Source organism: Cupressus sempervirens, chromosome 3, assembly GCF_028749045.1.
Source record: "Cupressus sempervirens isolate cs-2001-9-10 chromosome 3, ASM2874904v1, whole genome shotgun sequence".
Taxonomy (NCBI): Eukaryota; Viridiplantae; Streptophyta; class Pinopsida; order Cupressales; family Cupressaceae; genus Cupressus; species Cupressus sempervirens.
Window position 1 is genome coordinate 554,695,524 of NC_143120.1, and position 26,319 is coordinate 554,721,842.

The 26,319-nt window shown below is 37.2% G+C and overlaps 1 protein-coding gene across 2 annotated transcripts in view; it reads right to left on the reverse strand.

Annotated features, from left to right (window-relative positions):
• Positions 1–26,319, reverse strand: part of LOC149567622 (nucleoporin (DUF3414)) — a 337,999-nt gene that overhangs the window by 21,038 nt on the left and 290,642 nt on the right. For both annotated transcript variants that reach the window (XM_089820876.1, XM_089820877.1), the window contains exons 29-30: positions 1,918–2,320; positions 94–1,716 (exon numbers count right to left, since the gene is read on the reverse strand). In XM_089820876.1, coding sequence (XP_089677002.1) covers positions 94–1,716; positions 1,918–2,320 — 2,026 coding nt within the window. The remainder of the gene's footprint in view (positions 1–93; positions 1,717–1,917; positions 2,321–26,319) is intronic.

Below are 26,319 nucleotides of genomic sequence, written 5' to 3' on the forward strand. Positions count from 1 at the left end.
TTAGAGTGCAACATAATCTGGTTCTTACAATTTTCTCTACAAAACTACAGTAACCTAAGGTAGACATGATCTAATAAAAATATTAAAAATCACCTGAAGACCATGCAAAATCTCAGGCACTGGGAGCTCAGGGAAATGAACAAGATCAACACTTCCAGCATCCTCAAGTGCTGTTATTGCGGCTTGTGCTTGCATACATAAGAAATTTAAAATCAAAAGAGTTATTCTGTATACATGTAAGGCAATCATATCCGAATATTCTGTGCAGAGAGGAGAGATATCATCGAATTCTGCTCTGCCTTTAGTGAAGGACAATGGTACAATGCTCTTCCCATGATCAGATGCAGTTTGTTGTGATGGTAGTGATTGCCTGTTTTTTATCACACAACCTCTTGCTGCAAGTGAAAACCATCCGCTCTTGCAGTTTATTACAGAAGGATTTATGAGTGCAGCTATCTCTTCCTTTTGTAGGTGAGAGCATTGCAAAAGCATACTCCTGTAAGGAATGTCTCCAGAACATAAATGTCCTTCTTTACTAATAAAAGATAAGAGATGTATAATATTTTCCCTCATTTCAGAATTCAGAAATTGCATCATATCTTGCCGAGTCACTTTGTTCTTTGCAAGCTGACTCATAAGACTAATAGCATGTTCAGTGTTCTCTAAGGCAATTAGTGAGGTTTGCGGAATCCGATTGCTTGTTGCTTTTCTGCCAAGTGCATCAGTCAGGTTATCTGGGGCTTTTGTTGCACACAAAATGTAATCTTTTTCTGATATGTAGTAAGTCAATGCATTGCATAGAACCGCAACACCTGCATCATTTTCTCCAACTGACATCACCATAGCTGTTATGACTGCTAATCCAAGACCCCATAACCTATCAGACAGTCCCCATTTATTCCATAGAGAAAATGGACCCTCTGTTTGTCCAGAACTCAATGACACTTCATTCCTTACAAACTGGCTAAATGTTGACAGACATGAAAAAAAGCCAGCTGACAGAAGCATCTCAGCACCTCCTCTCACACGAGCTAGAGATAAACACAAATTAAAAACGATTGGAGCAGATTCTTGCCACTTGTCATGCCGAATTCGACAAATTACTAACTGTGTAGGAAAATGCTTTTGCAAAACAGGCAGCCAGGCATGAGGTGCCAAAAACCCTTTCAAGACTACATCAGTTATAGCTAACGAGAGGTTACTAAACTTGCCATTTTCAGCACAATTGCAAAGAAGAGGTAGGAACTGCAAGCTCATAAGTGAAACATCAGCAAAGGCATCTCCCAAATTCTGCATATCTGACTTTGACTGTCCACTTGCATTCTGCTCTATGTTTTGAGAATAAATAAGTTCTAGTGATATCAGAAGTACTGCAAGGAGAAATCTAACAATTGTCTCAATCCCATCCTGAACAAATGGTTTGGCATCCATCAATACTCTTAAGTTTGTGATCACAGTTCTGATAACTCTTGAATAAAGTGACCAAACTTTGATACTGTTTTTTCTTGATGTGATATGGCCATACATCCACCAAACAAAAATCAACAAAAGCTGTGCCTGTATAATGATGAAATTTGGCATAAAATTTGTTGGGTCCCCAACAGGTCCCAATAACTGCATTGATGCGTTCAAATAGTCACACAGATCTTGAATATACAACTCTATTGATTTTTCGGACAACATTGCATCTGGCATTATTGTCCCTACATCTGTTCCCTGTTTGGCAAGACATACCACAAGCCTACCATTTACAGACTGCTACAAAGATAGAGATTAGCACAAAAGGAACTCTAGAGCTAGGTATACTTCAAAAACTTAAGGAAAAAAATAACAGCACTGCACATTTCAAGCTATCTAATAAGCATACATAAGGAACAGAAAAACATTAGGCCTTAGCTTGTACACAAAAGAACTTACAGTAATTGTGTCAAATATTGTTAATGTTAGCAAAGTCATCCATGCTTTTAATGCATTTTTCTGTGCATCGGCAAGGGAAAATGCTACGTTTGCATGATTCAAAACCTGCAGTATCTTTTGTGCTGCAATAATGGAGCCTTTCTCATCAGAACAAGGCCACCACTCCATCCCCAATTCTGCTTCAAGTGATTTCGTATCATAGATATAGTCGCCACCATACAGTGGATGAAGATCTTGTGATCGAACACGTATACTGGTTTGCAAGATTGAATCTAGCTTAAGCTTTATCAGATAGTCTGAAACTTTCTGAAATGATCCAGGAGGTATTTGTCGACCTTCTAACTCTCCTTGAAGATGATAGTATAAATCATTTACAATCAAAGTATGAAGACCCCTATCTGACCTGCCCAACCAAATGAATGTTTTACTTCAGAGAAAAAATATAGACACCATCTATAGAAGTCATCAATATTATTCATAGAAAAAGGTGCATAAAGCTACAATAAAGACACAACGATGACGAGAGACAGAGAGAGAGAGAGCTCAATTCTTGAAGGAAATAAGCTCTAAGCATGTTCAATTAAAAAAGTTTTCCTTTTTTCTTTTGTTACAAGCTATAAAACACAATTTCATAGACAACATAATAAATAATATCAAATCCTTTTCATAGTTAAACTAGATTGCACTATGATGTCTTTTATAGCAGAACTTAATGAAAAAAAATTAAAACCAATAGTCAAAGAAAATGAACTGATGTAAATGATGCCTAAATTGATAGTTAAGACATTGTTTGCAATGAACTGGTTTCAATGATGCCCAAAATTTTCACCTCTGCAAAAACTTGGCAACTTAGAAAGTGCTAAAAATTACAATCTCTTAAGAGCATAATATCACTTATTTGGTATAATCAAGTAATAAGGACAATCAACTTCTTACTTCAACTACAAGCAACATCTTTCCATGAGATCTCTAAATATGCTTTAAAAATAAAGATAATAATTAATTCTCAATGATATGAACAAAACATTTTTGTACATAATCAATATCACTTGTATTGTGATGTATTCAACTGTGTAGTTTTGGGTCAAACTCATTGAACCATGTTTCATGAGTAGACACTCACAAGTACCTATCTCTCATGAGAATGAATGAAAGACTTAGCACTCATTAAATCTAGATGATGCATGCAGTGGTGAAGCACCAGGCCTTCCCAGGAGGTGGTCACCCCATCCTAGTACAACTCCAACTCAAGCACGCTTAACTATGGAGTTTCCTCCAAGGCTAAGTCCACTCAGCTTGCTACCCAATTTGCAAAACCTTCAGCAAGTAATGTGCCTTATGAACCACAAAGTAAAGAAATTATACTGCAAAGGAGAAATGAGTTTCACAAAAAAATTTCATAGTTGAACATGATAGTTTAGGTGAGGGTAGGTCAAGCATCGGTAGAAATTGTGTATCAGTCGATGGGTCCCTTTGGAAAGGTTCTTGTTATGTAGCCGACGGGTCCCTTCGGAAAGGTTTTTGTTATGTAGCAACATGTTGTACGTGGCCGACGAACTCCTTCGGGGAAGTTCTTCGGAAAGTATTTATAACCCCTTCGGAAAGCATTGTATTCATCTTATCATTCAAGCATAATGTAATGTCTTTGGCATATGCAAATAATAATAAAAAGAGTTCTGCTGTTCGTGCTCGTGTTCATTGTCTGTGTGCAATTCTTAATTAATCTATGCGGTAAACATCAAAAAATTATAATATCAAGGAGAAATATTAAAGTCCTGAAACAATAACTCCATCTCCTTAAATATTCACAGCAACAAACGTATTCAGTAACATAAGAAGACTGAACAAACTTAAATTTTATGAAAGCATTGGTCACTTTATTTAAATAATATTCAGCTTTATTGACAACTCCAAAAAAAATATGCTGAAATTCTTTATTATCTTCGTAATTTTGTCTCTCATAGAGACTTCACAAAATTAAAAAATTCTTGCAGGCACAATGTGAAATATTTGAGATGAAATGTCTCCAACAGCAGACAGGGGTGGATTTTCTGACCATCAAATCTACAAACCTCCTTCATCTTGGAAGCCTTTAGATGAACAACTGATCAAATTCCAAATCATTCCATAGGCATGCCTTTTCAACAACACCGGGACCTCCTTATAAAGACATTCAAGAAACATCTAGAACATTAGGCCAACTAGAGAACTTTCTTTAATTAGTGGCTTATTTTATTATTATACTCATTTGAATTTAATTTACAATTAAATTAATTAATTAAAGGCATCTTTAAGTCACTAATAAATGGATTGATTCAATCAGTTTATAAAACTTTGGGGACATTTACAATCCTCCTAGCCCAAACATTGCTTGTCCTCAAGCAGTTTTTTGCTGTACCACCAAGATCCCAAGCTAGCCATAAGAAAAACACTGAATCACTCTACTACCCCAGTACGATGCAATGAATATCACTGAACCCAAACTTACATACATCTCCATCAAGCTCTTGCTCCTCCACTTTGACACAAAAATTTATATGCCCAACGTTGTGAACCAAGTCATCATTGTGCTGTTTAAAACTTACACTCTCTCATCCTGATGTTTGAACACGGAGTGTGACCCGAAGCATTGATGCTGGAAAAAACATATACAATCAAATCCAGAAACAAATATTTGCATTAGAAATGGATTGTGGAAATCTGATAATATTAATCATCATGATTCCTAGTAAAACAGTGCTTCAAACATGCCAAAGTCATGTTCCCAAATCACCATGCTCTCTTGCAACAAAAAGCCGAGAGATGGATTTTTCATACCGTACTATCAACATGAAAAACATTGATCATGCATACATCATATCCTAAAAATTGAATGGCCCCATTGTCCAATAATGCATCATGAGAGAAAAGTGCATTAGACAAGGTTGAATTGGCATGCCACTGCCAAATTTTTATACTTCCTCATAGGCTGGTCCAACATACGTAAGCTCCATTATGTAAGCATCTAGAAGAGATAACTTCTCAAACTCTCCACAGAAGACCCAAGAGGCAGCCAAATCTAACTAAGTTATGTCTCCCTCTCCATGTGTATGAGTGACACTAGTGGCTGATCCACTGACTGTGTGCTCAACAATCCCATCCTCGTCTATAATTTGAGTCTTCAGTGAATTCTCTAGAAAAGGAAACTTATTAACCTTATGTTCTAAGCTAGATACACCAATAGAATCATACCTTTGTCACATAAATCAACATATTCTTGTTGCTTCTTCATCTCAATAGATGCTTCCCTTGCATGCTCCATCTCCATGTCTTCTTCTTGATTCTTATCAACATACAGAATCATCTGAGTATTGGAAATGCAAGAAACTTCATCTAATCCTTTTGGAATAATGCTCCACAACTTAAGTCTCTTTATATTGTCAAGTTCCTTAATTACTTCCTTGATCTCGTTGATACTTGGTTTCTTCTACCACTATTTGAAATGATTAATCATCGCAATCTAGATTTCAACTTCTTGTAGGAGCAATTGAGTACTCTCCAAAGTATCATTAATATTCACAAGCTTGGAGATAAGAATGTAAACATCTTATTATTTTCCACACAATGCTTCTAAATAAATTCCTACGAAATTGGCGGTCTTGATCTAAGTGGTGTAAATAATCTAGTTTCATTATCTTCATAACTTTCTTGATTACCTATAGATGAGAAGATTCTTCTTCAAATCCTCTTTGTTTACCTCACGTTGAAACTTCCAAAGGTTAATATTCAACCATCCTATGAATATCAAAATGTGCTGAAGTTGCAACAATCTTGTCTCTGTGACTTCAATTGATTCTCCAATTTAGATTACTCCCGAGCTCATAAACAACATCTCCTTCAAATGAAAAGTTATTACTAAGGCCTTGAAAACCGGACTTCCACAAGTAGTTGGCTATATCATATATTCTTCACACATTTTTTGATTCAAAACTAGGGCAATGTTATGTTCAATCATAGAGCCATTATCATCATCATTACCCTTTGATATCAAATAGGTTCATCTAATTCCACTATCTCATTAAAAGTGGTTGTTATCACGAGAATTTATTCACTAGCTTAACTTGTCAAACATGGAAACAACCTCCTAGTGTAGTACTTTGACAAGTGAGGTTGAGGCTTCGGAGAAGAAACACTTCCTTTCCAATTAGGGTGCAATGTTGAAGTAATCCCACACTTGAAAAGCTACTTTGATCTAATCTAACAACTTGTAGAGGAAAATGAGAGAAGGAAAGGGGGTGACGCACTAATTAGAATATTGATGTTCCTCACCTACATTTGTACAATACACCAAGGAAACCCAAAACTTACACAACTCTCAAATCATAATCTATTCACGAAGACACATATGAAGGTTGGAACTTATGAAATACTGGAAACGAAAGATAGCATTCACAATACAATATTTATAAGCACATTTAACACAACATATAGTCTACAAACAAAGAAACCTTAAACTCAAATAAAGAGGTTAAATTATTTACTCACAACATCTAAATGTGAAAGAGGTAAACTAGTGAATTTCATTGATACGAAAGCAATGCAATGCTTACACCTACAAAACATGAAATCCTATATCACAAATAGGAATAACATTCTCTAGATTTGTCACAAGATTGCCTCTATAGTTTAGGCATAACTCAAAATTACAACACTAAAGTACAAACCCTAACAATACTAAGGCTAGGTTATAGAGAAAACTAATTAGTTGATCAAATCAACAAATCTGATCTTTGGCATAAATGTTGATCTCCTGAAATAAAAGAAGACAACCACAATGAATGCATCCCAATCGAAAAGAAAGAAACCCCAACAAAAAGATGACTTTGAGCATGGTGTGATTGTTCGTCTATCAGAGGAAAAATGTCTGCAAGTCATGAATAGGTATGGTGAGTATGTAGAGCCAATAAAATTAATGTCACCATCCTTAAGTTGCTAAAGAAAATCCAAAACTGATCTAGGCTGCTAATTATTGAGCATTCAATTTGACTTGCGATTTGGAAAGCGCCCTTTGTTTGGCTTCCAAATTGTCCTCAAACTCAAACCAGTGATGAAAACCCTTGCGCAAAAAAAACTAAGATCCCCTTCAAAAGTACATATAACAAGTGTTGAGTCCATCAAGGATCGAAGAGACAAGAAAAATGTCCCAATGAGTGATCAACATGTCATATCTGTCAGGTTTAAATTTTTTGGTTCATTAGACTTAAAGGAGACCTCAAAACAATTTCATTGGCGCTTGAAACACTTTGTAACATTACGTAGGGAGATGACTATTATTCGAGATCAGAGAGACCAAAAACCTAACCTCCTGATGCGTGAATGATTGTGCTCCGTTAGAAATTTGGTCTTGCTGATGGATCACGAGTCTTCAATTTTCATTTCCACCTTGACTATTTGCTTGACAACAACCCATTGAGGATCAAGGAGATCAATAGGGTCTCTTTTATGTCCAATTTGCTTGTGATAAAAGGGGAAGGTGCCAAGAAGAATTCATCAAGCACAAGGTTGGGGTTAAAGCCCTGTGCTTTTCGATAGAGATGGAGCTAGCTTAGCCCATTTAGGGTATCTCAAATCGGTTATTCAAGATTAGCTATGGGTGGCATAAAATACCAACATAGCAATTTTGTAGGATGCTTGCCTGCTAAGCATGTTGACCAGGGCCCAAGGTATCAAATAGGCTAAGAGTCTAGAAGGTAATATCAACAAAGGCGTTCATTTGAATACAACCTTCTCAATATCCTCTTTGCAGCTCTTTTAGTCATCAAACTTTTGTAGTGTAGCATAAAATGCCAATTCAAGATAAACTAAGGGAGGCATAAGTGCAAACATTTTTCATGGATTTAGTAGGATGCTTGCTAAAATTGTTTACCAATGACTTGAAGTATTCATTGGGTGAGGAGTCCGAAAGGAAATATTAGCAAAGAGGTATATTTCGATACAAAATTCTCAATATCCTCATTATAACTCATTCAATCATTAAACTTCTACAGCTTGACAAAAGATCAAAATTGTGCATCTCCAAGAAGAAGACACCTTGTGTGTATGTGCACTTATTAGAAAGCAAGAACTACCAACCACTATGCACATAGAGTTCTAACTAGCTTATGGCTTTATGTGTTTGAACTAGCTAGTGTAGTAGTAATGATAGGCATACCACAAACTACTAAAATGCCTCCCCAATGTTGCGAACAAAGAAACTCTTCAACACGGGGACATTTTCTTCTTGAGCAAGATAAACTTGCTCCTTTAGATGCTCACGAATATGCATGACCACAAGGGACTTGCAAAGCTAGATGCCTTATAGGGCATCCTATTGATGGTGTTGGGAACACATGTTCAACTTTGACCTCACTGTGGCACTTTGCAACTTTGACATCCTGATGGCTTGAATGTGGCTCCTATAATGTCTCATGAAAAGATGATCTCCACCTTTCCCTCATATTGTTCAAAAGCCACCTTCTTGGAAGATGTTGGTATGGTGTCAAGCTTTGAGTAAAATTCATTATGTTATTGGTGAAAAGTCATCTTCAAGTTCATTAATTGCATCTTTTGTTATCTCCATCCTTCTATTCTTGCTTGTCTTCCCGCTGTCCCAAATGGCTTTGCTCTTCTTTTTCTTGCAGCAGATATCAACAAAGAGGGAAGCACTTAAAATAAGAGGATTGGATCCTCTTCTTTGTTTTGTTCATTCTTTATCTGCATAGAGGTTTGTTGAGATGCAACCTCCTCAATATCCTCTTGCAACTCCTCTTTATACTTGAGATCTGATGTCTTCCCTTTGGTCCATGTGAAAGCTCATAAAACGTGAGCTGCACCTTTTCTTCCCTTGGCAGCCTTAGCTTTCTCTTTGATGAGGATTCATAGGATCTGTATATAAGATATTAGCTTAGAATTATTTTTAATCCTATGTAAATGTCAAACACAAAAAGTGAAAAGTGAAAAGTAAAATGTTTCTTTTCTAGTTGTTAGGAGCTTAGCATAAGCTAGTATATGATGGTCGTACCTCCATCTCGCGTTGAGATTTGGAAGAGCATACTATATTTGTTTGATTTCCATCTAACCTTGAGATTTATCTTTTATTTTAGGCATATTAATACTTGCATATTTCCAGTATTTCTATAAAACAGAACAATGATTAGGCAATCAAATAAACTGCAATCTCATAGAAATATATAAAAACATGGAAGATTAGAAAGATCTTTGTACATACCAGCAATTAGACAGCTTAAACCATAGATTTGAACTCGGAGTCGCCATGGTGTTTGAAAGAGCCACCTCCAAATGTTGATTCAAATAAGAATGGAATTTATTAAATCTAACTAGTGGATTTGTTTGATTCGACTTGAAAGCTAGTCCTTCCAAGCATGCCAAAAACAATTCTCACAAATGTCTGCACCCTTGCTTGGTGTTTGATCTCAAAGCAACCTTGTGAAACATGGAAACAACCCCATGTGCGACCTTGATAAGTGAGGTCAAGTCTCTAAAGAAGGTTGACTTCCTTTCCAATCACAATCTAGTGTTGAAAAAACCGAACACATCAAAAGCCTACTTCTAACCTAATCTAGCAGATTGTGGAGGAAGAGGGCAGAAGGAGTGCAAAAAAATAGAGTGGGGGAAGCACCAGATTAGAAGATTGATCTTCCTCGAAGTTGCACAAAACACCAACAAGGACCTTGTTTACCGCATAGATTAATTAAGCAACACTCACAATAGACACGAACACTGAATAGCAAATCGCAGAACTCTTATTATTATTCGCATATACCAACAATACATTATGCTTCAATGATAAGATGTGATCTCATGATAAGATGAATACAATGCTTCCCGAAAGGGTTATAAATACTTTCCGAAGAACTTTCCCAAAGGAGTCCGTCGGCCACATACATGTCATTACATAAAAACCTTTCCGAAGGGATCCGTCGGCTGATACACAATTTCCTTTCCGAAGGAACCCGTCGGCTGATACACAATTTCCTTCCCGAAGGGACCCATCGGCTGATACACAAGTTCCTTCCCGAAGGGACTCATCGGCCGATACACAATTTCTACCGACGACATCATCCCCCCCAAAAAAGAAAAGTCGTCTCCTGACAACTACAGAACAAAACTCAAACAACTAATACAACAATATTGATCTGCCATATTACTTTCACATTCATCCCGTTGCATCTATAGCCTTTGCTAACACAATACTGACTCCTCAAGCTGACCTTGATAGCCACCTGTGTTGCTTCCTCTGCTTCCAACTCCTCGGTACCTTGAGCCAAGTGTCGTTGCACTGCCTCCAACTGGATGATCAACTCCTCCCGAGCTCTCTACGCATCTACCAAGACAGCCTCACGGCCAACACCTACTCTCAGTGCCTCTGATACACAAACACTCCATGCCTGCAGCAGCTCCAAGTCTTCTCGACTGGTCAAACTCCCACGACTGATATCCGCAACGACTGGGGGTCTAGGGGGCAACGCCCCCGGCAGGGTCGAGGGGCAGCGCCCTCGCGAGGTCCTGGGGCACTCTGAAACCCACGCAAAACTGCACAGAACACACCATTTCTATCATTTTTTTCCGATTCTACACTCTTTTTGGCAATTGCTGATGCTTCCCCTTCCCTTTAGTATCCTCCGTTACTCATTCTGAGCATCTTGATTCTGTCGTCATCTTTTTTTTGTTTTTTTTTATAGAAAACCTCCTGTCACCCTTCTGTGATGAAATCCGTACGGCTTCAATCTTGACACTGTCTGCTGATTGCATATGGATGCCTCCTTCCTGGAGCTGCCACGCACACGGGTTTTGATGAAACAATTCTGAAGGCGTCTTCACTATTTCAATCTTCTGGAAAAGCCGTACTTGTCTACAAAACCGTACTTCAAATTTGAAAATCGTACTGCACATATTAAATCATCTGGAAAACCGTACACCATTCCTCAGATGTGAACTGGAAACCGTACACCCACCTTTAGCTATTAAAAACCGTACGCCATTTTCCATCTTCTGAGAAATCCGTACGACCACACTACATCTGAAAGTCCGTACGGTGATAGGGACTCAAAAGCCGTACGACTGAATCTGATAAATCCGTACGGCCACACTGCATCTAAAAAGTCCGTACGTGATAAAGATCAAAAGCCATACAGTGGCTAAAAATCCGTACAACAGTTTCCCTCCCTGAATCCGTATGGCAGGAATGATGGAAATCCGTACAGTGCACCATTGTTATAAAATCCGTACATCATACATTAAAACCTGTTTTATTCAAAGCTCAAAAATCCGTACATTGTCTTCACTTTAGCTCCTTTCAGAAACCGTACACCGTACAGATGCAAAATGATGAATTCCAAACTACATAAAATCCGTACTTTCCAGGGAAGGGAAAAATCGTACACTTGCTAGAAAGCCGTATCTCTCAAACTTTACAATCTGCAAAACCGTACTCTTCCTCCAAATTTTGTACGATGAGCAGGTTAAATCCGTACGGTGCTTCAGAGTTTAATAAACCATACACTAGCTCCCAACTGAAAAACCATACATCTCAAAACCAAGTGAAAACCGTACGGTACTTTTTTTTTTCATTCTTTTTTTTTCTAAATAAATTTTTTGAACTATGCACAATATTTACCTATGTACAGTACTTACATTCTTCTTCTCTTAGTTGTTCGTCCATGGAGGTGCGTTACTTCTTTCATGGCAGACATTCAACTTTGACCTATTCACTGTGTCGGCAACTTCCTTTCCGTCTAGCATCCATTGTTTTACTGCTCCATTATCACCCACTTCCCGAATTTGATATGCTCTGACCCACTTAACTCTGAACTTGCCTGGGTTGATCTTATTCCGTCCATCATCCCTCAACGCCAACTGTCCTGGTTGAAACCTGCTACGCCTGTTCTGTGTCATCTCCATATCGTCCAGTTTGTTCCCAAAGCTCACTACCATGGACTCCGTCAATTGCCCCTTCTGTCCGTCTATAACACATTCACTCTGTACTTCTACAACTTTTATTGAACCCTTCCTCTTTGTTGCTTGTGCAGACCGTATCGTGTGTCTTCCTTGCCGCCGGTACCTTTCTGCTATATCTATGGTTCGACATAATACTTTCTTCCTGAGCAGTCGTACAGTAGAATCTTTCCTTCTTTTGGGTTCGTATTGTATGTTCTGTCCTTTAGCTTCAGTCATATCCGTGTTTTCTTCTTCGGCTTCTCTGTGTTGCTTCGGACATTCATTTCTTCCTTCGGCTTCTCTGTGTTCCTTCGGACATTCATTTCCTCCTTCGGCTTCTCTGTGTTCCTTCAGACATTCATTTCCTCCATCGGCTTCTCTGTGTTCCTTCGGACATTCATTTCCTCCTTCGGCTTCTCTGTGTTACTTCGGACATTCATTTCCTTCTTCCTTCTTACCTTCGTCGATCTTTAGCATATTACAACTTAGAAAGAGCTCGTAATCCTCTATCTGCCAGTGGTACAGACCATTTACTGAATCCAAATCGTCATCTCCTTCCAGTCGTAAAACTCCCTCCTGATCCGGTTCCATAATTTGCCCCTTTTCATCCTCTTCTCCCTCAGAATCTAACGAGAGGGCTTCGTCCCCGACCATCTGAGTGTGCAGATCAATGACATACTTCCAGCCTTTGCTTTCGAGTGATAAAGTATTTTTCTTCCAATCATGCTTTGCCTTGGCTTGTATCAGCCACCCCCGGCCCAGAATGGCATCATACCCTCTCTGCTTCAATGGGATCACGACAAAGTCCAACAGGAATGGTTGTGTTCCGATTGTCACTGGTTGCGCTGTGAGTATTCCCAACGGCTTGATTCCATGTTGATCGGCCGTTAGCAGTTGGAAGGTAGGTGGTCATAATGTCGGCCGTCCCAACTTTTTCCAAGTATCCTCTGGTAGCACATTGACACCGGATCCTCCGTCGATGATTGTGTCCGTTAGCACAGTCCCGAGAATGCCCATTTCAACAACTGCCGGATAGCGTCCAGAGGAAAGAGCTAACAACATCGGATCTTCGACACTTGTACCCTCTTGTTTGTCGTTATCTTGCTCTACGGGTTGCTTAGCACTTGGGACTATATTTGTGAGGGCCATACGGAGTTGAGGCATCGCGAGGAACAGATCATTTATCCTGACGAGTATCTCAGCTAGCAATATTTGTCGTACAATGTTCTGTTCTGCACAGTTCCGGACGGAAGTACTCGGCATGTCCTTTAGGTGTGTTGTTTCTGCCTGTGTTACTTTGTGGATCTCTGCCCTTGCTTCCTCCAGTCTCTTCTTTTCTTCCGCTGGGTCAGGGTATAGCTTCGCCTATTTCCGAGTGATTGCCAAAACTTCTTTTCGTCTGTCCCTACGGTAATCAAGTTTACTCCAGACTTTGGACACTTAGTATCATCATGATCTCCAGGTCCACACCATCGGCATAGCAACTTCGGTGTGTTCGTCGTTGTGCACTCGCGGGCGAAGTGACCCCACAAATTGCATGCGCAACATTGAACAATTGGCCAACCATTCGCATCGTACTGAATTCGACCCCTTCCTCCATTGTTGTTGTTGCCACCATTGTTATTATTGCTGTTGTTGTTTGGACCGCGCCGGTTGTTTCTATATCCGCCTGATGTGGCACCTTCCGTACTGGTGTTCCCGTTCCCTCCTGACGGGGATGCCTCCTGTGACAGGAACACTTGCTGCGGTGCCCTTGTTTTTAAATTGAAAGGGCACTCCTTTACCGAGTGTCCCAGGATCTGACAGATTTCACAAAATTGATCTTTCGGGTAGGATCCCTTTGTATGGCCTTCTTTCTTACATTCCGTGCACCATAGGTCATTGCCCTTAGTTTCCTTGTTCATGTTTTTGAATTCCTTCATCATCCGTATCATGTCCTTCTGGAAAGCACGGACTTTCTTGCTGCTTCCCTCATCATCGTCACTGCTATCTTCTTCTGAAGGCTCATCGTCATCTGAATCCGACGAGCTGGTCTTCTTCTTCTTTTTTGTCTTCTGATCACTTTCGAAGTTCATTGCCCTATTGTACGCTTCAATGTATGTCGATGGTGGCACGATCTTCATCTTTCTCCGTAGCTTCTCGTGAAGGCCTTCAATGAACCATCTTTTCTGGAGCCCATCTGCCGGTTTATTCTCCATTTTACTGATTAAGTCCTTCAATCTCCTAGCAAAGACCCGTACTGTTTCATTCTTCTTTTGCTTGGTATTGAATATCTCGGCCACAATTTCATTATCGTCACGCAAAAGTTGAAATTCCGCGATGAACTCCTCCTTAATATTATCCCAACTATTTAATTTCTGTGGATCAGCATCAATAAACCAATCAATCGCAACACCCCGTAGGGTAGCAGGAAATTGTCGGATCCATTCGTTTGTATCTGTTATACCATTTTCCCTCCAGATCGATTCACATGTTTTACAATGTTGAATGGGATCAGCCACTTCATCACCATCAAATTTAGGCAATTTTTCCTTCGGACCTGCCATTATCATTGTATGTCGAGGGTTTTCTTGTGTACCTGCGCTGTTTTGTACTCCCGCTCTGTTTTGAGCACCCGCGCTGTTCTGAGCTCCCGCGCTGTTTTTGAGCACACGCGCTGTTCTGAGCTCCCGCGCTGTTCTGCACACCCGCGCTGTTCTGCACACCCGCGCTGTTCTGCACACCCGCACTGTTTTGGACTTCCGCGTTGTTTGGTGAAGAAGAGGGTTCGTCAACCGCAGCTGTCCGTTCCGGAAGTATATCTCGGACGAAGAGGTCACTCCACGCTCGTGCTCCTTCGGCACACCGAGTCGTGCGAGTCGATCTCCTTCCGTCAGGATTTTCTTCCCGTGGCGTATGCAGGTTCAAAAACTCCTCCCTCGCCTCTTCCACCAAATCAAGCCGTTGTCGAGTCTCCTTCAACAATCCTTCCGCGCTCTTGTTTCCATTGGGAATCTTCTAAAATCTCCTTCGACGCTCTATCTACTGAGCCAAAATTAAATTTTCCTGCGCAATGCGTATGTCATCTTTTTCCTTCAGCTTACTCTTATCTTTGTTCAATTGATTCGGCATTTAATTCATATCCGCCTGCCTGCGTACCAAGTCCATTGGGCAACGGCGCCAAATGTTTACCGTATGGATTAATTAAGCAACGCTCACAACAGACACGAACACCGAACAGAAAATCGCAGAATTCTTATTATTATTCGCATATACCAACAGTACATTATGCTTCGATGATAAGATGTGATCTCATGATAAGATGAATACAATGCTTCCCGAAGGGGTTATAAATACTTTCCGAAGAACTTTCCCGAAGGACTCCGTTGGCCACATACATGTCGTTACATAAAAACCTTTCCGAAGGGATCCGTCCACTGATACACAATTTCCTTCCCGAAGGGACCCGTCGGCCGATACACAATTTCTACCGACGACAGACCTCAAAGCATAGACAAATCTCAAATCCTAATCTATCCACAAAGACGTATAACAAGGTTGGAACTTATGGAATATTGCAAAGAAAGGATGGAATGATGCCTTCTTAGAATACTTGGACACTACATGTGCTAATGAGTGCAAGTGCAGATATATGGTCAAGGACATTGAATTATGAATGCTGATTAATGAAATATGCATATGACTAGTAATTCCAAATGCTAAGATAAGGCAAATGCACCAATGAATTATGATGCAATGATATTAGAAGTGCACAAATGAATTATATAATGGAGAAGGGAAAAATATATACACAACTGTATTTCCAATACCACGATATAATACAATGGATAATTCAATTCTATGACAGCTATATACTTAGCAGTTTGAAACAATAAATAGGTAAACTGGTTGTCTCTGATTTAGCAATATGAAATATGAACATTACTTGGCAGAAAATGCCCTCTTTAATTTTCTATTATAGATTATGCAATCTTTTGTTCTTAAGCCATCTCTGATACATCAAATATGAATATGCTCTTGTTTGGTGCTGTCTCTGAGCTGCAATAAAAATATTAGCTTGCACTTTTACGAAGGTCGTGCTAGCAACCATTATGCTCTTTTCAAAAGGAATCCACAAAGGGAATTTGGGTTATAAAATCAATTCTCAAATCATGCTTTGGATATCCAGCCATTCGGCTTCATATATATACGTGTCGAAGAGGCGCAATGAACACACGTCAAACCATTATTATTAATTGCCAATGGCTAATCGACAATGTTTTGTACTCAATCAGAACGATCGATTATAGGAAGAAAAGGGCAAATGAATCTCAATATTGATCGTGAACTATAAGGGGGGATGATGATTAATTGAATGTAACATGCTTGTATTAATAGTGATTGTTGATGTCTACTAGCACTTGGAATGGTCAATAGTATTACCACTTTCTGTGTTTGCTGCTATTGATCACCAAGACACAACTTGTTCTGCTAATCCTTGCCCTTGTTAATCGATGCCTTACTCCATTGTTATAACTTGGAACCATCTATTTTGAATATGATTTATTGTACTGATATTCTTACTAGACCATATACGTAGACAACTCGTGTCATATGCTTGAGCAAGTATAGTTGTTGATATTCTAACCACCATCTATTGTGAATAATATCAATCATGTCCAAATTACAGCGATTTATGCTAATCTTTGCCATAATGATCCAACAGGGATACTTCCTTTGTTCATGACTTCTAGACTTGGCCATGTTGTTTTTCACTAGCTCAAATTCGTAACCTTTCAATGTCAATACTCGAACCACCATCTATTGTCATTAATATCAATCATGTCCAAATTACTGTGATCTTTGCTAATCTATGCCATAATGATCCGATAGGGATAACTCCTTACTCCTTCCTTCATGCCTTCTAGACTTAGCCATGATGTGTTGGCTAGCTCAAATTTGTAACCTCATTTGAACAATGTTTAGTCTTCTAGAAATTATCTATCTCCGTCTTTAATTCAAGGGAGGGAAAGCTCATATAACTCCCTTCAATAATTCTGCAATGAGGTAGTCGCTGGGTCTTGCTCAATATCTTGTTTGTAATTACTTGTTCTCTCATCTAACTCCAAAGCTTCAATTAAATCATAGTTTAATTGAAATCTTAGTATGTCACCTACCTCCTTTAAATGGACTGTTGTCATAATTCGTAAACTTCAATCTTCAATCTAAATTTACTTCTACTATAATTGTACTATTCCATATTCCAAGGACATGACAAAAGATAACGTTCACAATGCAACATTTATAAGCACATTTAACATAGCACACAATCTACAAATGGAGAAGGTTTGCATTTAGATAAATAGGTAAAAAAATTAGTTAGGATTTTTAAATGCGAAAGAGGTAAAACAAGGGATTTCATTGATATCAAGGCAAGGCAATGTTTACAACTATAGAAAAAGTGAAATTTAATATCAAAAATAGGAAGAGGATGCTCAATATATACAAGAATAGTTCAGGCATTACTCAGATTACAACACTGAAGTACAGAGCCTAACCAAACTAGGGTTAGGTTGTAGAGAAAATTAATTGGGTGATCAGTCCAAGAAATCTAATCTTTGGCATACAAGCTGATCTCCAGAAAAGAAAGAAGGTAGCCACAATGAATGTTTCCATGGGATTGAAGGAGGAACCCCAGCAACTTGAAATCTCTGAGCGTAGACATGGCATGATTGTTCTTTTGTTAGAGGAAAACTATCCACAAGTCATCAACACATATGGTCAACACTCTTGAATCACATATGCAGATCCAGCAGAGGAAATAGCAACAACCTGAAGTGGTTGAAGAAAATCTAGATCCAATTTGGGGGCCACTGTAATGTCCCTTCTAGAAAAATGTAATTTTTCCTTTGATTCTGACAATTAAAGTGTCCAGATTTTGCAACAAAATTCTGACAATTAAAGTGTCCAGATTTTGCAACAAACCAATAACTTCTAAAGATAATATCAAATTGTAGAATTGGTTAAGGAATTTTGTCATGTCACCTTTAGTTGTATTCAAACTTGAACTCGTGAATAATAGACTTCATTATTGACCAACTTATGCATTGATAGAAGAAGATAGTATTTAGTTGTCTTATATGGATTAAGGAAACCTGATTTGAGTACTGGTTCAATAATGAAACTTGACAAGAATATAAAATTGATGTTTCTGAATAGTATTCTTATTTTGTCCAAGACTTTATTTGACTGTTATTTCTGATTAGATCTCTATACTTATGTGGGGAAAAATGTTGATGTTTGTATAAATATTATCATAATACTTGTGCTTCTTTTTTTGTAATAGGATGTCAAAAGCCCTAAATGATGTATGTAAAGTCCAAATATATCCAGAACAATTCAATACAATTAAATCTTTACTTAGCCATATTACTCATCAATTGACCCCTTGATCATATTAACTAATCAATATTAATTATCAAATATTAATGCTAGTCAAATCAATATTAGCAATATCAATACAAATAATATTATTAATCAATATTTCCATAGCTAATAATAATATTAATCTTTGTATTTAATTAATGATATTAAATTAACAATATCATAATATTCGTAATAATTATAACATTATACAGACTGATTATTAATATTTCTTTATTATTACTAATATCAATATCAATTATATCATTAATAATATCACTACATTTGAATAACATTAATGACAAAAGAAAGTATATGGTTGAACGATAATAGTTATCCACGCAAGCATCCAAGGCGAATGACTCATGGAAATGGGAACATTTCCATGCGACGATAAAAAGGTGGGAACAAAAAATAATCGAAAGGAGGGAAAATGCATAAGGTGAGGATCAACAGCACCAACAAAGATAGTGTTAAAAAAGGTGGAAAGCAGTATTGATTGCATTCCATTTGGAGCGAAGAACACGGTGTTAAAATAATGGATAAAGGCAGTATTGAGGATTTTTCAATTGAGGCATTGAATAAGAACCACCACAAATAATATTACAAAGCCTTATCATCCATGAAAGGTCATTAGACCACACACAACAACTAATGTAAGTTAAAGTATTTAATGTATTTAAAGCTTCGTTCACATTATTAATGGGGCAATGTAAGTTAAGAATGTAAGAATAACTTTCATATAAATTGCTAATAGTGTCAGTGCAAGAGGTCAATATAATCATATAAATGGCTAGATGAGATTGATACAATCTTTATAAGGCCGGAATACTCTGATGATGTCAACATATGCATACATGATAAGCCTTGGATGGAGATGTCGTGAGCCATAATGAGTAAATAAAAATATTATCTTCATATAGATAGATAGATAGATAGATAAAATTTTAACGTCCACGAGGCCAAAAATAGCCTATGGGACAGCAAGACAACTCAAGCAGACTTAAGTAGCGCATAAATCAATTAATTCCTTATTTAGATTTCATACATAAGTAAATACATTAGTTAATAAGATAAATCAATGTCATAAATAAATAATTATATTAATATAACATTTCAAACAAATATATAAAATATATAAATAATCAAATAAGTACTGCATAAACCAACATCATAGCATAAACCATCCGTAGAAGACAACGATAAAGATTATGGTGACGACTGTACTTGTTAAGGCTAGCTTTCATTTAGGAAAGGCGAACAGATAGAAGAAATTTAGTAAACAAGATGTAGATATAAGGGTTTAATACAAGTTATCCATCAACCAAGAGAGTAGCAATCCAATTGACCAGTGGGATATTAATGTTGTGGATGAATGCATAGTTCATACTTGCCACGAATATTATGGGAGGTCGTCATAATTTACACAACGATAAGTCAACCAGATAGAAGACAAGATGATAGTGAAAGAATCACAAGTAATAGCATCAACATCGTCAATTAATTATGAGCAAACTAATGATATATTAAATAATTCTATAGAAAGTAGATTAGATGTGACTAGCATTACCAAACACTATAACAACAGTCATAAAATGGTGTGATCTATTGAAGAATATATCACCTAAATGACTCAAAAATAGGAAGAGGATATTGCGATGTGTGTGTGCGTGTGTGTATGTGTGTGTATAATATTACAACAGCTTGTTAAAGATCTGCAAGATGTTGAATAGACCACAATCATTATGTAAGGAGACATTTTTTAATTTCCTACGGAATTGGAATTGACTGCAAGAAGTTAATAATAAATCAAGAGGAGAACAATAGAAGTTAATAATAATAAATCAAGAGGAGAACAATAGAAGTTAATAATAAATCAAGAGGAGAACGATGTGAAGACAATGAAGCTGAAGTGATGAATATAGTGGTCTCTTTGGAGATTTTCTAATTGCGTTTGTAGCCCATTTGAAAAAAATCTTTCCCCATACATTTGCATCTAATGATTAACCATTTAGCAATACATATTTGACAATCCTGAACACAATTGGAAAGGGATGTCCAATATTATGTAGATCAATATAATAGTCTACCCACACTGTTTTGGTCATTGTTGCTGGTCAACCTCTGGCTGCTGGTCCAAGTTAGGATTTGACTTGTTTCTTTGAATAGAATAGTGATGTGTTAATCGATGCAAAATACCCAGTTTCCCCAAGATCTTGACAAAGCTCTTATACAACTATAATAGTCTACACATACTGTTTTGGTCCCTACTTCCAAGCATTGAAGACTTCTCTAATAGTTCAAAGATTGAATGCAACAACAGTATGAATGAAATAGTAAGGCATGGAAGTCTATTTGAACTATCGAAACACAAATGCAAACTTTTCTAGATCCTTTGAGAATTATGAACATTAAAAATGCAAAATTGTCAATACATTGGTCGTTGAATGAATGCTTAGACCACATTGCGAAATTACAAATTTACTTGAACGAAATTGAACCTTTATTGTTTTTCCTTCAACTTTCTATTGAGTTTGTGACATTTCAAAATCATTGTCAATGACCATGAGAAGTATCACAACACATCATGGCTTCCAGCAACTTTTATTTTTCCCTGGTCTCCAGTTTCCAGCAAATGTATTCACTAAAAGTCATTCACAATACTCCCAAGCTTTATGTCAAACATTCATCGCATCCCACCTTGTGGCTCTACTTTAACAAAAATTCCCATGATAGTTTTTATGCAACCTGACTCAACACATTAATATGTATTCTGATGCATTACTTCGTAAGCCATCAACCCGACCACATTAGGAACACGTATTGGTTGTCGCTACACTTTCCACCATCATACAATTCTCCATCCAACACCATATGTCTACTAATCTTCCAGAGGAGATAAATTGTCATTTTAAGAATTCCATCCACCCTCTTGGCTTGTCAAATTCCCAGAACTATTAACATCCCTTCAAATACGATTGTACACCAAATTCCTTTCCTTGGAAATAAACAAATCGCTCTGTATATTTACTCTTCAATTTTCAAACTCACCTCCAAACATGAAGATATCCTCATAGTTCTACGTTCATTTCAAAAACTCCATATACCTACAACATAATAGCCTAAATATCACAGCCAGAGAAACTCCACCTTCAAGTCAAACTTCTTTGACATGCAAGTTTCGGTCACACAGCCAACTGGCATGACCCAGAGCGTATATTGTGTTGAGTAATTCCTGTCAAGGCTCTAGTTCTCTCATGCATTTAGACAATACGAACTACAACCTCCAAACGATCAGTTCTGTAAGAAGAATCCTTCCCTTTGCTACCTTTCGAACCACTAGTTAAGAATCTTCCTATCCAAGTATATGAATTAATACCGAAGGTAAGCTGTTCCACACGAAACTCTACTTCCTATTGTAGCTCCACTCTCATGCTGTAGAATTCTCTTTTCATAAATTTTGTAGTGCCCTCATTTTTGCAAACATTAGAGTTCGAGGGAATAACCTATTATTGTGATCCTCGTAGACTAATTATTGTGGATAGAGGATCTTCCAAGGAAGAGGCTTGGCTATAGGAGTGTCTTATTTTCTTCACAATTCAGTATGTTCTAGTTTGGTCTTCATTTGATTTAGATTGAACTTTGTTCAGGCTTAGTTTCATGTACTTGCTATTTATGGCAAGTTGAGTGATGATTGAGAGGGACCCTTTCTATTTAAGTAAAGTGCATTTGGTCACATGGGAAAATAATAGGTGTGACTCCTGTTTAAAATGGCATACTTAACGGATAAGTATTATTCGATTTATTATTATTTTAGTGGCCAAGTTATTACTAAATCATTAAATGGCTTATTATAAAGTTATAATTTAACTTTATAATTGCACTTAACTTGAAGTTTTGAGTAATCATAGGAAGGGACCATTTATTTAATTAGTTATAAACCTCAGTAAAGCATTAAATATAAAAGTGCGAAGATTTGGTATATTTAACAGTTGAAGCCTCTAAGTGAAAAGTGTCTTCATGAAGCCATCCGCTAGAAAAGTTATTTATTACAAGAATCTAATAGAAGCTTCTAATTCCAACTCATGCCAACAATTGCATCATCCGACTCAACCCGTCATGAATTCCAAGATTGTGTATTTGATGGCCGCACAGTGACAATGAGTGTGTGTGATGATACTGTCATATCCACTACATCCATGCGAGATGACTTATCTAGTGAAGTATGTTGGTTCCCAAAACCACAAATTAGAAATCCAAGAGCCTACCACTTCTCCTATAGAACTTTGCAATCAATTTTGGCCAACAAACAAGAATCGCCTTGATTCCCCAGCACTTTAGGCTCCGCTACACCTAGGCGAGAAGACCTTCACCTCAAACGGTGACTACTTGGCTCAAGGCTTTTCTATAGCTAATTTAAGCTTTGGAGTTCTCCAGCTAGCAAGGTATTTAAACTCAATTAACGTGGAGTTCTGTGATAGTTTAAAATCAATGTTTTGTATAAGGTTTTTAGCAATCGATTTCAAATTTGTAAGAAGTTATAGATTTTTTGACTTCAAATATACATCCAATACTTCAATGATAAAAGACCAATGTTTTAGCTTATTCGAGCAACAAAGTCAACTACAATGAAGATTATAATGTACAACTTTATAATGTTCTATGCACATAAACTATAAATAGTTTAATAATCAAGACGTGATGGATCAAATATATATACGCAATTCTAAACTAGTCCAAATTGCCCTTTAACTCCTAAGGTCGAGGAGATAGAATAGACACAAATTAGGAAACAATTAAATATTTCACAATATTTGCGATGATCAAGTTTAAAATGCCATAGATGACCTCGTCCACTTATCTGACACAAATTGTTTACAAAATTTTTAAATGATTATAAAAGGCGAATCAACCACAGTTTAAATCTCCATGCCTTAAACAAAAACAAAAAAACTTTTTATTTATCATTAAAATATTATATTTGAATTTGTATTACAAAGTCATATTTTCGCCCCTTGTTCCTCTATACAAAATAAATATATTATATATGTACTTACTTATCTTCCAAATGTTTCTAGCTTCTTTTAACTCCTAGATTTTTTCATCTTATATATCTTTATACATAAAGGGATATCACCTTTCATAATGGAAAGTCATATCTTTTCTTAAAACATAATTTATTCCCTTCTTTAAATAGTTGCACTTAAATTTGTCAATTCAATACTATTAACATTTTGTTATCGGCATAGTCCATATGCTTTCCGATAATAAATATCATTTTCAAATGTTGTTTGTGAATGATCCTGCTAGATATTATATTCTTTGAAATATTCCTTTGCTTTGTGGAAATCACACTGGGCGTGTATGGATTTCTTCATCGAACTTCAATCTTTTAAATTTAATTTTCTTGTTTTAACACCGTGCCCTATGGAATTCGTTGATTACACTCCTCACAAAATTCATGTCGCAACAGTGAGCTGAGCCACGAGAGGAACCTATACAGAGAACACCATTGCCTTCCTCCTCGGGAGAAGCCTTATCTCTCATCCCGACTTTCAATTTTAATCGACATGTATGAGGGCACATCATGGTGCGCTCCATAACGGCCTAGGCTTATTTTTTTAATTGCTCACAATATTTAACTTATCCATGAATGATTTTCCCGTGTAACACCTGCAAATTATTTTGAATTTGAATTGCCATATGGACCGACAAAGGAATGTTTTGAGGGACTATTGTTGCCACTTAATTTGATAGTAACATCTGGTCACGCACGCACAGGTTCTTCTGAACTTGTAATCTAATATTTTTGTATGCCAAATTGACCTTTCATATGCTGACTGCTTTTGATTCAAGCTGGAGTTTATGGACAGCAACATATCATTTGCAAAATACCTTCCTTCTTCCGAAGCATCTTAAAAAACATCTTTATCCTTTCAGTGTTGTGCCTTGATTCTTTCCGTCAATTATTCTTGGACCATTCAATATGTATTGACAAAAGATGGTCTGCGGAAGTGCGCTTAATTAGCAATCGTTCAGATAAGACTTTGCATATCTTCATTGGATGAATATATCGTTTCTAATCATTGAAAAATATCTTTCAGGTGTTATTTGATGGTAAGGCTTGTTTCTTCCCAGCGGGCACACAGAGATCTCCTTGTTGGCTTTCAGACTCTGTTCCTTCAGCGTGGTAGAGTGTGTGGAGTATTTGACAGTGAGCATCCAGCTCCTCTTTGACTCCATCATCAATGGGAATTCCTTCCCAAGAATCTGAGTATATCTTCTGGAGAGAAATAGGCTGTTTATTTATTTTCATCCCTCCTACTCACAGTGATTCAAGCTAAAACTGTAGCTTCTAATTTAGCAATATATTTTTGAAAAATATAGTCAGCTTTCAAACAAATGAGGGTGTTACAACAGGTCTCCAGTAACTTAAATCCTCTATTGGTCTTCAGGGAGTTATAGACTTTTCGGGCTCTTGGTAACATCTTCAACACTAGCTGCAATAATCACAGAATCCCCTTTTTAATTATGCATATCATATTTGTGAAAACAAGTTGATATATACACTTGTAATCATCCTCACATTATTGCTGGAATAATAATTTAATAAATATAGAAAAAACCTCACATAATGTTGAGTGTGCCGAGTTTGTTATTATTCTTGTTAGTCTTTACTGAGATTCTTTCACAACTTTGCAATCCAACCTAATTACACTTTTACCTTATATTGCACTTTCATCTTCTACTGCACCTTTTACATCATGAGACTTATTCAGTTCATACATGGTAATACTAGCGCTTTCACCCGGGCAGGGTGCAAGTGTGCAGCCGATAGGGTAAGGTTCGAAATGTGGGATTAATTGATCCATTAAATAAGATAATGGACAATGGAAACAGCTGGTTATTCGATAGTTGTGCAGCTTTTACCTCACATTGTAAAGTCTGTAAATACATTGGCTTTGTCAAAATGAATCTAGTAGTGCACGTGTATATCTGTTGCTGTCTAAAAAAATTGTGATAAACATTGTGTTACAGGTTTTCCGAAGCCACGAGTCAGCAAATGAATTAAACAAATTCAGCTGTGGATATTTATTTTCTACTGAGGTATTTAAGAGCTACATTGCTTATGATGCTACTTGCCTTCCCACCAATCTTTCTCACCAAGTGTTATTGGGCCATTTTTGAGATACAGCATGCATGCAATTTTACTCCGAAAACTCAAAGAAGCTAGGAGATTATTCTAATAGGAATAACGCTTGCATGTTTCAAAGTCGAATGAACCATTTGGAAGGCAGAGAAAACTGTGTTGCAACTCAAACAAGAGGTAAGCTTCTGCCCTGCGTCTCTTGGGCAGCCTCAATTGGGCAATTGGATCGGTTGCTTGTAAATTTACCAGAAAACAGATTTGAGTGTGAAAGGCACCAAAATTGACAATGCATTTGTATGTGACATTGAAAATATATTTCATAATATTGGTGTTATATGCATGGATTAATAATCTGCAACAATCACAAAGTTTAAAACAATTTGTGTTGCCCTGATAAATTATGTAGAATCAGTTAGTGTAGAAATCAGAAGCAATAAAAAAGAAATGCCTCAAAATATTTTAAACTGAACAAAAGAATTCATTACTATCAACTTACTGCAATCCCGTTGAAACCCCCATCGAACCTCTCCTAAATTTAAGAGTTTCCACTCTACAAAACCACCATAAAATGCTAACGAGAGCATACATTTGTTGCAGCTCCCATAGAGAAGAATATCAGAGTGGTGGTAATAAGAGATAAAAGGGTCACAGTACAGCCTACAGCTGGAAGGTGTCATTAGACATTGTCTGCTAGCCATAGACAAATATGAAGATGAAGAGGAGGAAACTGCATTTTGTGTAGTTTGATTAAGTCTAAAACTGCCATGAGTCATGCTTGTATGCACTAACTTCGGGCTCTTTATGTGGTTTTGGACAGGTCAGTCTTATTTTCTTCCTTGAAAAAACTAGAACCATCAGTATACTCTATAAATATA